At 40.7% G+C, this 13,116-nt stretch overlaps 1 protein-coding gene across 2 annotated transcripts in view; it reads left to right on the top strand.

The window, feature by feature from the left end:
• The first annotated feature begins 5,975 nt into the window (after nucleotides 1-5,975).
• FAM184B (family with sequence similarity 184 member B) overlaps nucleotides 5,976-13,116 on the top strand; it is a 67,779-nt gene continuing 60,638 nt past the window's right edge. For both annotated transcript variants that reach the window (XM_075194709.1, XM_075194708.1), the window contains exon 1: nucleotides 5,976-6,423. In XM_075194709.1, coding sequence (XP_075050810.1) covers nucleotides 6,298-6,423 — 126 coding nt within the window. In that variant the 5' untranslated portion in view covers nucleotides 5,976-6,297. The remainder of the gene's footprint in view (nucleotides 6,424-13,116) is intronic.

The raw sequence follows: 13,116 nt of genomic DNA, 5'->3' as shown, positions 1-13,116 counted from the left end.
TAATAGCCGTGCCAGACATAGAACCACAGATGACAAGAAAACTTGATTGTAGTTCAATATAGAATACCGCAACATAGACAGCCGAGTAGAATTGTACTTGAGCCAATCAATATGAGCGCAGGTGTAGCAGACAACTCACGAATAGTTCTGTGTGCAGATGAACAACGACAAGTAACTTCAGCTTGTAGATGAACCACGAACTGGCATACAGCGGAGCCGATGGAGAGCAATGATGACAGGTAACTTTGGCAACCGATAGTATCCAGGAGATAAACAGACAGTCAGATATGCAGCCAGAACCCACAGCAGTGTGAGTAACACGAAGATCAGGCAATGAGTCCATGATCACGGGAGATTGAAATAGTCCTCTGGGACCAATAGGCTTCGGAAGGAGGTCCCAATCAATATAACAAAGAACACCTATGGAAAGGTAGTGACTCTGAAGCAAAAGCAAGCATCAACATAGTTCTTAAAGGGCAAGTCACACCGCCAGCACCTAGCTATGGGACCGGCGTGTGACACCGGACTTTTGGAATTACAAATTTATTTTGGACTTTGTCAAGCATGGACTTTTGGAAATACAAATTACTTTGGAACAGGGGCAAGCCGGACTTTGGATATAAATTAATTTTGGACTTGGTTTACAGCCATTTTTGGTTTGCCTAGTGCTGGTTCCATGAAAATCGGGGGGACCACACGCAAATTTTTTCCCCGATTTTCACGTAACCAGCAGTAGTCAGGCAGCACTAGGGTTAAGCATGAATAGAGGGGGGACCCCACACTTTTTTTTTTTTTATACTTTTGTTATATTCTTTACAGTTTTTACAGCTGCCAGAGCTGACAGGGCAGTGTAACAGTGATGTGTATAAAACTCGCTGCTACAACACAGGAGAGTTTTCCAAACACGGGAGTGTTTGACAAACAGGAGAGTGTTTGAAATCGCTGCAAATTGCCGGAGATGACCAGCGATTTTGAAGATCAGGGTAAAAATCGCAGCTTGATACATTTGATGAGTTTGGGACTAAAATCGCGGGTTAACACCCGTGATTTGCCGCGATTTTAACACGCTGGCAAAATCGGACGTTGATACATTTACCCCCTGGTCCTCAATGAGAAGGGTGCAATAGTGTTGTTGTGAATGGTTAGAGGGCTCGCACAGATCTTAAGATAGGAATCGGGGGTGGGGGGGGGGGGGTGGGAGGAAGAAACAGTGATCAATGTACAAAGGAAATGGGGCTTAGTCTTAAGAGAATTGGGGGAGCAGTAAGTAGGAATAAGCAGTGACAATAAAGAGATGTGACAAATGAAAAGTTGTAGTGCAAATGTCAATGTATGGTAACTAGTGCTAGGAGTCTGCCAAACATTATATCTGAACTAGAATAAATGGTGTTGGTGGAGTATTCTGATAGTATGGTATGACCAGGAATTGGGGAAAAATACCAGAAAGAAAAAAGATTGTTATCCAACTAAAATAATAGCATAATATATTATAATAAATCATATATTACATCACTTACATAAACACAACATATAAATGTAATCTAAAAGATGAAATTGTTTGTATATAACCTGAAGGCATATAATCCATTAGAATAACTGTTATATGAACAAATTGTAGTGATACAATAGAAAAAAAGCTAAATAATAGAATGTTCACATAAAGTGACTCTTAAAGATAGATATTAGTACACAATTTAGTACACAATAGGAGCTGTTAAGGTATGCACGTTTAGATCCAAAAGTAACATGCATGATATGGATCAGAACATTTCTAGAGATTTGTGAGCTTACAGGTGGCAAACGATTATCCTCCCCTAATGAATAGTCCTATCTTATAACAGAAGATTTGAGAAGCAGCATCCACCAGATGATATACAGATGATATATAGTGATATAGGTTTGCAAAAGTTGTCAGATCGTTCTGTTTACCTATTGAAGTGACACAAATATAACGCAAAGTATAATCAGAGTCCACTAATAAGTAATGATTGTGAACTCACCGTTCTTGATTAATTTTTCTTAATTGTACCACTCCAGTATCATCCTGATATCTGAATTATGCTGAATGGAAAAATGTTTGCTCTAATACTCAGTTTTCTAGTTAAAATCAACTGACACATTTAATCACCAGCAGGGTGATTTCCTTAAGAGGCAATAGGCGTTAGGAAGGAAGACTGGGCTAAAGTCATTAGTGGTGCATCACAGGGATCAGTATTGGGCTGTGTTCTCTTAATCTTTTTATTAATGGCCTTGTGGGTGGCCTAGGATGTAAGGTGTCCATATTTTCTGATCACACTAAGCTATATAGGATTATCCACTGAGAGCAGGATAGAAAGTTGCTAAAGAAAGATTTTGACAAAATGGAAAACTGATCCTCAGCATTGCAGATGAAATGTAATGTAGATAAATGTAGGGGTATGCACCTAGGCTGTGGTGATCATTATGTTACTTACACATAAAATGGAATAAAATTAGGGAAAATTGACAATGAGAAATATTGGTTTATACCGCGGCTACACATGCAAATAAAATCCTGGGATGCATAAGAGCGAGAAGCAATGTAGATATTGCAAACATAGTATTACAATTGTGTAAGTCCCTTGTTAGATAGACCACATCTAAACTATACGGTACAGGTTACCTCTAAGAAGAACTCAAGAGGGTTCAGGAGCAGGCAACCTCATTAATGGGAATTAAAGAGTTAAATGATAGAGATAGGTTACAAAAACTAGATTTCATTACTCTCGGGGAAACAAAAGGCGCCTTAGAGGTGACCAAATAAATATAAATATATACAAGGTCAATTCAAAGATTTGTGTAATGACCATTTGGCAACAAGGACCATACAGAGGACTGGGGGGTTATCAACTGCAAATGGAAGAAACACGGTTAAACCATCAGCGTATTGAAGGTGATTATGCTGTGAAATTCTTAACTACATGAAACTGAATTTTAAAATGGGCAGAATTTTTTGTCTGTAGCTATAATTAGTTGAAGACATTATGTGGGTGATTGATCCAATTATTTATGGAAAGGTTTAACTAAATGGACCTGACACTTTTTATCAACCTATGTGTATGATACTCACTTGCATTAGTAGCCGATTCAGGGCTACTCACTGTCCATGCCGGGATGCAAATGCACAGGCACAGGGTTGCATACACCATAAAGTTCCAGTGTAAATTTAAGTCTGGGCCTTGCATCAATCAGATGTCAGTTATAGGTTTTGCATCCTAACCTGGATGTTATTGTCTGTTATTTTTACTGTAGCTGAACTTTATTTTTTTGCTGACAATGGTTTTTTGCCATCTGCCCTGACTTTATTGCCTGATGATCCTGTACATTTTGTACTGCGTCTTATTGTTTATTTATAGCTCAGCCTACCCGACCCTTGGTTGTATATGACTTTCTGCCTACCCATGTCTGGGAAGGTGTAGCAAGGACAGAGGATACATTCTACAAGATATATGGTGATGAAGTTCAGAGTCCTTGTAATAAATTCTCTAACCTATCTAAGAAAAAAGAAAAGGAAAAAATAACTGATGCTTGAGAAGAAATATTCTCTTCTACACTCTCTTTCTTATTAGTTTTATTATTATTAGCTTTTATTTATAGGTCGCCATAAAGGTTCCACAGAGGCAGTACAATTCACAAAACGGCTAAGAACAGTCATTAAGGGCAATAAAGTGTAAGTATTGTCCCGAAAACCTCTATAACTAGAAAACAAAGGGAGGAAAGGATTGGGAATGAATCAGAGAAAGTCGAACCTGTGCCCAGAAGCATGGGTGCAACTAACAGGATGAGAGCCAGTGAATATGGTGCGAAGACAAGGGAGATGTGGAGACCAAGAGCATAGAGCTCAGGCAGGAGGTGCAAAATGTAGCTGGCGTGCAGAGGGCAAAGATAACAAGAGGAGGAGGACAGGAGGGCCCTGCTCACAAGAGCTTACAATCTAAAGGTTAAGGGTAGACAATGGAGTGACACATAGGGGTGAATAAGCGTAAGGGGAACTAGAAATCAGAAGAGAGGGAGAGAAACAAGAGTCGGTGACTTGAAGAGGGGAGGGTGAATGAGGGTATGTATAATTTGTGTTTGTGAAAAGACATACGAAGAGGAGTGATAAAGAGGGTAGGGTAGTGATTATCCAGTGGCATGGTAGGCTTTAATAAACAGATGGGTTTTATGGGAGCTTTTGAAGCTTTGCAGGCTAGGGGATAGTCCTATAGAACAAGGGAGATCATTCCAGAGGTGAGGGAAATCAAAGGTAAATCTTGGATGCAGGAGTGAAATGAGGTTACCAGAAGGCAGGGGAGGCACCGGTCACTAGCTGTTTGAAGGGGGCGGAGAAGGAATATGTATGGAGATGAGGGAGCAGAGGAGTTGGAGAGAGTTTTGTAGGTGAAGGTTAAGAGTTTGTAGAGGATTATGTAGGGTAAAGGGAACCAATATAAGGTTTGGCAGCGAGGGGAGGCCAGTCAAGAGAAGGTTGCAGCAACCAAGGCAAGAAATGATCATAGAATAGATGAGAGTGGGGCAGAAGGGGAGGCCGGAGCACGGATTTGAAGGTGGTGAAGTGGCGTCAAGGGTTGAAAGACTGGGAGGAAATGAGAGACTTCAAGAAGGAATGTTTGGAAAGGGAGAGGGTACAGCTGTAGGAGGAGAGGATAAACCTAAAATGTCCACAAGGGAACGAGATTTCCTCCAGTGGAGTTTGGCCTTACATGAGCATTTTTGAATTAACTGGGTACGTTTTGAGCACTAACCTTGTGGTTTTCAAAGGCGGCTGCAAACTGCAAACACAGGTTGCGGGGCAAGCAGAATCGAGGACAGAGGTGAGATTGTGGTTTTAAAGGGAGGTTGCCTGGTTGGGACAAGATAAAGTGGTTTATAGGGGAAAGGAGTGTTTCAAGCGAGGAGGATAAGACAACACGGTCGAGGGTATAAAGATTACATCTAGTGAGAGGGGGGAGGGGTTGGGAGAGGGGAAGAGTGCAGGAGCTGTGGAGAGGAGAAGATGAGATGGTAGTCAGAGAGTGGAAAGGGAGAAAGAGTGCAGAGGTGGGAGAAGACAAGATCAAGGGATTGACCACGACTGTGGGTGGGGGAGGAGGTACAATATTTTAGACCAAAGGAGGAAAAAAATGCCAAAAGTTTGATGAATGCTGGGTCAGAGGGATTACCAGATGATGGAAGAGAGGTCAGAGAAGAGGTAGTGGGGGAGACAGGTGGAAAAGTTATGACTAAAACATGGAGATGGATAAGGATGAAGAGATGGACAGTGTGGACTTCTAAGAAGGAGAATGTAAAGGAAGGCTCAGAGGAGATATCATGGAAGTACATTTGTGGGAAAGGAGGATGACCACACCATCACCCAGAGGGTTAGATGGTCTGACGGAGTGCAGGCCCTACAATGTTCTCTAACATGGAGACCACCATGAGCACATATTCTCAATAAGCCCTTGCTCATATCTGCTTCACCAAAGGGGATGGCTATAAAAGTCTATTGACCCACAAGCAAAAGAGGTAAGTAGCCTGTTTATATCAAAGGGCTAGTTGTCCTATCCTGTCTGTTCCTCCTTGTTACCTACTCCCTATGGAAGTCCCCCAGAAATAAAGATTTTAGTGCTACTGGCCTTTGAAAAGCTTTGTAGTCTCATGGAGATTTGTAGAAAGTGAGAACAAATGTCAGATACAGACAGAAGTACTGCAGATTCACTGATCACAAAATGTAACTATACAAATTCTAAGCAATATAAATTGAGAAACCTGCATTCATCAGTTCAGTGTATCCGATCAAAGGAGTTTATTGAGCTTCAGAAACTATGATGTCTTGTAAAAATGTAACTCCATTTATTAGATAACATTTGTTAAACATGTAACTTTGTTGTTTCATGATCGAGAAAAACTACATCCTCGTGTTGTGCCATCCATCACTTTGTTACCGCATAATCTTTGTGCGAGGGAAGGAGAATGAGAGTATTCCTGTGTCTTGCTCTGTGTTAGCTCTGTCTGCTGGGGGAAATGCTTGCTGGAAAGAATTCCCGGCATCTCCCTGCCAGCTCCTAAGGAAGGAAGACCCAGTTATTCAGCACAGGCAGCAACCTCTCCAGCCTGGCTGCATTCTGAAGGATCAGGACATCTGCAGTTACAGGAGAAGGCGTGCTGGGGCTGTGCTGGGGCTGTGCCGGGGCTCTGCCAGCCTCTCCTTTGCGGCCAGTGTCTTACTCTACACAAAACCTGCTGCTCAGTGTGAGTGCAGCACTGCACCCACTTGCTGATCATCTGAGACCCAGCAGAATGGCCTCGGGGAAAAATCACCAGCATGGCACCTATAATGGATTGAAACCGAGCCCATCGCTATCGCAGGAATACACTCAGGAACTGCATGTTAAGATGTGTAAGAAGATTGCACAGCTAACGAAGGTAAGATATATAACACAGTCATCCCATGCTCCACACTGTGCAACATGACAGCCAGCTACAAGGTGGTACAGGTTCATTGTAACATTGTTACTGGGGTACCCAAGGTGGTAATTACACTTATACCAACAGGGTGCTGTTCACCATTTGTACAGATCTGTACTTTGTGTGTCATTATTTTGCTGTCGTGGGTTTAAAATAAGACATGCATATTCAATGAATGGTCTTAGGATTTTATTTAACTGTTTCCCAAATACATTTGTTGTATTTATTGTTTTTGTTTTTTAAAATCAGGATTAGAAATGTATACTGTACAGGTATTAATGTATAATTCAATGTATTTAATCAGTAACTTGTTGTCCTGTTCTCTGCTTTGTAAATTGGCTTCTACTGGCTCCAGATATTTTGCCAGCAGTTATTAGCTGAAACCCCCTGTGGATATTATGTTACTGATGGAAAATGTAAAAACAAATAACAAATGTCATTGATATATTGCTATACATCATTTAGAATGGTGCAGTGCAGTAGAATGTATGGGATATATAAAAGAACACCCAAATAATACTGTATAATATCATTTCAATGTCACTATAAACACGCCACCAATAAAACAGAAAGGTATGTAGGCTTACTGAGATAATGATTTAAGAAATCCTTTTATGTGTATGTGTACCATTTAAATTTAGAAGCATCTGTACAAAATAATGTAAGTATGCTACACAAACTGGTGGCTTGTTGTGCCTAATGTTTACATGGACTGCACATACTTGGTTATACATCAACTGCTTCAGTGGGCAAAAGAATCCAAGTGTGGAGAGTACAAATTGAGGTTAGGCGGCTTTCCTGGATATAGTAATTATTGGGGTCTAAATCCAGAGCTGAGAGCCCCGCCTTGACATCATATATAAGATATGAGTGCTAGTAGATTTTTGCTCTTACTTTGCTATAAATAATTGGAAGATTAATAATCTAGGGATATCCTTACAGTGCATTGTCCTGCTACAGTAGCATGCAGGAATCTTATATAGTGTATACAATGCATTACATCTTATACTTACAAAACAAAAGTAGCCCCAACACAGTATTTACTGTGACCCATTTCTTCCTAAATATCTGCAATATTTAAAAGGCGCTCCATTTTGACTGGCACCAATGCTGGTGTGACATCATTTGTAATGGCTATGAGAATTGTATAACTTATTTTTTACATGTGTACACCAATTTTCTCTGAATTATAAGTCTTAAATATAAAAGTGTATTCTGCTGTGTGAATACACCCCTCTCATCAATTTTTTTATTAGAATAAATGTGCAAAATTATTCTTTCTTTCTAAGCAGATAATAAGTTAATAGAAGAGTTTTGTTATGTTTTTGTCCTGCGACATGTTAAATACTTCCCAACTTTAAGACATACCTGCCAACTGTGGAGATCAACCCTCCGGGAGGGTAGGTCTCGCCACAGCGTCCTCGGGGTATGGCCATCTGAATCGTGTCATTAGGCCCCACACATCTGCTATACTATACCAATTTCAACCTTTTACAGCAGGGGGTGAGGCCAGGATGATGCATTTGGCCACGCCCCCACCCACTTCACTAACGAAGTGGGCGGGATGCAGGAGGTTGCCCTGCTCTCCCGGGAGTCCGGGAGAGTTCCCAAAAATTTGTGAGTCTCTGGGACATTCCATGAGAGTAGGCAACTATGCTTTAAGATATGCAGAATCTGGACTTTAAGCACCACAGTAAAGTGTTTGAGTAGTGGGCGTGGCAAAAAAGTGGGGTGTGGTCACATAATATTGGGGTGTGACACTTACCTCAGGGCATGCCAAGCACTTCTGAAGCTCTGGTGGACACACCACCCTACTGTTCTGGATTCAGGACAAAAGTTTTCGTCTGCTAGACAATGGGGTAGACACCTTAAATCGGGACAGTCCTGTATACACGGGGGTAGTTGGGGGGTATAATGGTATCAAAAATTTCTGAAATGGAGAAACCATACTTGCCAACTCTCCCGGAATGTCCGAGAGACTCCTGCATTTCGGATTAGTCTCACGGACTCCCGGGAGAGTATGGCAATCTCCCGCATCGAGCAGAAGTTGATCCAAATCGCCACGATTCCCGGTGTAAAATGACGCGTTTTGCGTCAGTACGTCACGGGGGCAGGGCCAAAATGATGCGATTTTTCGGAGCCCCGCTCCCTGCACGCCCACCTTCTCTCTGCAGCTCCCAGATCATACTTGCCATTAGTTGGCAAGTATGGGAGAAACCAAATAGCTTATGTTTTTATTGTTTATTTGGTAGCTCAGTCTTATTTTAGTGACCATCAACTAGATTTTTCAATTTTATATTGAAATGTACTAATTAACACTAATATATCATTAATGACCATCTTAGTTGTTCTAAATACCTGAAACTATGCTTTCTGAAACATTCGTTTCTTGGAACATTTGGGTTGTCTGTGCATTGTAAAGTGTGTAGTGTGTGCAGTGAGGTCTACAAACAGTTCTGATTGAAATCACCACTGCTCCAGAAAGATTCCCAGTGATAATCCTATTCTTGTTTATATTGCAGAACTGTAACAAATTCACCTGTGTGTTCTTTGGAAAAATTTGCTCATTAAAGCCAAGTTCCTGTGTGCTATATATAGAACACTGATGTGAAAATTATGTCATGTCATTGTATTGAAAATTAACTTGATTGCACAAACTCTGTTTTGACAGAACTGTATAAATTTATGTTCAAGGAACAAACTGTACAGAATGACATACCACTAAGCCCTTTGTTTTACAATTCATACTGTATAGAACCCATAGACACACTTACAGACACATTTAGATTTTGGAGCAAATCCAGCTAATGATTGCATATTTGTACATAGATCAACCAGTGCAAGGGGTTCAAATGTATTTTTATTTTGCCTGCAGGAAATGTACTGACTGCTTTTCCATATAACACACAAATATTAGGCCTCTTTGTTTTTATACTGTAACTTAGAACTGAGCTGGAATGTGTCCATAGTAAATCCATAGTTCCGACTTTGTGACTCTGCCCTTCGGGACAGGCACGGGTTGGCAAATTTCAGCCCGGGGAAACAGACAGGCGGCCGCATCACATGACACGCGATGCGGCAGCGTCGTCAATGACGCATCGCGTGTCCGTGGAGGGGGCGGCCCGAACAGCAGTCATTCTGAGGTTCCCAGGGGCTGATGCCCACCTGCCCCGCGGCCGTGCCCCCGCCCCTGCTCCGGGAGGACAGGACACGTGACAAGGTTAGGAGGGGGCGTGGTGACATCTTTGCGTCACCATAGCCATGCCCCCACTATTAAATGCCTAAATTCACAGCATTGAATAATGGGTGGCGGGACTTAATGACACGATTACGCCCCCGATATTCAATGCCGTGAATTTCGGCATTTTGTAGGATCCGGGAGAGTTGCTTACTCTTCCGGGAGAGTAGGCAAGTATGTCTAAATCTATACCTACAAAATGGTTTTGCTAAAGTGTAAAATTACTCCTCCTAGCTGGATTTACTTATAACTTTACATTATGCCTAAAGTGTCTGTTATCCCCGTCTCAACTGTTGCACCCTCAGGACTATCCCACAAGAAGAGCACCACATGCCCACGAGAATGTGCAGATCTGCAGATATAAATAAGTAGGGCTGGCGAACCTAGGAGGTTGCCTAGGGCACCAATGGTTACAGTATAGTAAAGTGATCCAGATCCCTTTATTAACAGGTTCTTGTGACCTTGGACAATTTGTCATGGTGAGGAACATGACGCCTGTCGGGGAGGGATTCGAAATCCCTGTGATGCTCTACCCATAGGATACAATGTCTAGCGCAATCTTTACATTGAGTTAGCTGTCGGGGTGAAGCTACGAATTTCCGAGCTTGATAAATAGGGCTGTAAACAGTCCCCATAGACTCCAATGGGGACTGCATTTGCGATTGAAGAGGATGAGATCACTGCAGATATCTGCTGTGATCTTCTAATCTTCTAATAATGAATATCTTCTTTACTTTAAAAGGCTGTAATCCCCTGAAAACTGCATTTTAGGGGGAATTTAAACCTCTTTGGTGGTTCATAAATAGACCCCTTAATATCAACATGTTAAAAAACGGTTGCACGTACAAGAGTATAATAAGGCAGGACTTATCTGTAAGTGAACCAGAGAGACAACTAACTGTTTTCCCAAGTGCTTCATCCATCAGTGATATCATCCGGGTCTCATGAAAGAAGGTACAACGTGTTTTATCATTTGTTGTCTTTTTTAAGGGCAGGAAATCTGAGTCAGTGTGGAGATTATTATATATTATTGTTGTTATTTATTTATTTATTTTGGTATAATGGGCAGGCGATCCTTGTCCATTTTATTTGGGACCGCTAATATGCCACACCAAGGGTCCCAAACTTGTTAATTGCTTATCCTCCACAGCCCAAGGAGGAAGGAGCCGCAGTGCTTTTTAGAGTGGGTCTGGTAACCTCAGGGGGGCATGCTATCTTCTTGCATCCTCTTACGCCATGGAGGCCTGGATCCCGCTTTGATCAGCTGAGACTAGTTTTCACTCTTGCAGGGGATCTTACACCCCTGGTCTCCCTGTTATAGTGGAAACCAGATTACGCTGTCTACTAGTGGGGCTGTTTGATGATTCGGGGAGGGGACATGCTGCCTGTTTTATAATATTTATTTTTACACAAATTAATTTAAACAGTGTACTATATAATGAATGACACACAATTGAAAAATGACACACACGAACAATGAAGTTATATGCCACCTGCTGTTTGAAATCAATATCACATACCCAACAGTTAGCATAATGCGAGTTGAGTTTTAATATTATATATATATATATATATATATATGTAAACCAGTAGACAATTATGCAGCCAGACTTCACTTGACCATTATGAAAGCTGAGCTAATTCTGGTGGCCGGCATATAAAAACAGAAAAAATGCAGAGGGTAAAAATGACAGGCTAAGATTAGCTGCCAGATTTGTTTTTGTTTTGTGTATCTGGTGCCAATTACAAAAAAATAAGCCTTATCTTGTACAAACAATATCGAGCCATAGTTTGTGCCAAGATTACAGTAGTTACTGACCTTCAAATCCTGTGAGGAGCCCTCTCTCTCTGACCCCTGCTGCTCCAGAGATCGCTGTTCACCAGTCACTCCACAATGCACGTTTCATTCTGAACATTCCGAGCCAATGACCAGCTCACTTCTCATATATTGGAGAGTTGGGGGTTTTAAACAAATTTTCATTAAAGACTCAAGGCTGCTGTGTTTTTTAAAAAAATATTATAAGAACAAGTTATAAAACAGTGAGCCTCATTTACGATGCACAGAATGTGCAAAATGTAGCTGGTGAGACTGTGCGCCTTGATTTACGCCAAGACTATTGCAGTGAGATAAAGGGAGCACTTTGGACAAGTGTGTCCAGTGCAGGGAGCACTGCTATTATTTGTATTTGATACACTTGTATGTAGAGAGCAGCCTTGTGTCCTAACCCAGAGCAACGTAAAAAAAAAATATCTGACCGATGAAAATAAATATTTGGCTGAAAAACACTGAAGGAAGCTTAAAAAGAATAAGTAATATACAAGCTGATACATTGAAGTCATTGGCAATTGGAAAATGATCTACCTTCAATTACTTTTAGACCTAGCAAATTTGCTCCATACTACTGTGTTATTTCTGTTATTTAAAAGCCAAAAGCAAACACATCAATATAGAAACCACTGCACGGATTTGAAAAGGTATTTCGGTGCACTTGGTATTCGTGTTTTATAATGCGATATACATTTATGTCATTAATATTTGTCTCATATAAAAATGCTGTAGGAAAATAATAGCGTTTTTGGGCTGAATTAAACTATTATTAAAGGATTATTCAGAAGGTAAACTTTATTTTGTATACCCATTTATTTTGTATTTTTTGCAAAATGATTAGGTACTTCATGCATAGATCATCAGTAACAGCTTCTAGTCGTTCTATTATGCAAACATTTCTCTTTCCTTAGGTTTGCTGTAATTAATTCTCTGTTTGTCTGCCTCTCGTGGCACAGTAGTTTGTCTCCAGTGAGAGATTTTATACAACGCTCCTGACATACATTGACTTATCTGTAGTTTTATGCAGCCCTGGAGCATTCATTAACAATAACAATAAATAAGGCACAGAGTATTTGTGTGGAATCTTGGTTTTATATATACTTCAGAAACAAGCCTGGAATAATAAGTATAATGAGTGGCTTAAAGGCAGATATTGGCGGTAAGCTTGGTGTAGCTAATGGAAAGGCTTAGTGTACCCAAGTACTGATCGACTGCAGCGTAATATCATTAAGGGTTTTCAGGTCCAAATTCTTTTAACTAGTTCCAAAACTACATTTGTTATATTAATACTTATTTGTAAAATATATTTTACAGAAAAAAGATAATTGTCTACTTATATTTGAGGAATCATAGGGAACATTCCTGGCTTTGTTCTGTGTAACCCAAGAAAATACCCAAGACTGTACCACTATAGAGAAATATTATTTAAATCCTATTGGTACCATTATTGTGTGGGGGGAAGTGCAGGATTTTAGATAGCTGATTCCAAATGTAAGAGGTATAGCAGATGGGGAACTATAACAGGTCCAAAAACAAGATTTACATGGGTGCTATTCCAGTGATTGCCAAAGCACTTTAAAATAAT

Source organism: Mixophyes fleayi, chromosome 1 (assembly GCF_038048845.1).
Source record: "Mixophyes fleayi isolate aMixFle1 chromosome 1, aMixFle1.hap1, whole genome shotgun sequence".
Lineage (NCBI taxonomy): Eukaryota > Metazoa > Chordata > Amphibia > Anura > Limnodynastidae > Mixophyes > Mixophyes fleayi.
The sequence above is the reverse complement of the archived record's forward strand: the minus strand, read 5'-3'. Positions and strand labels throughout refer to the sequence as shown.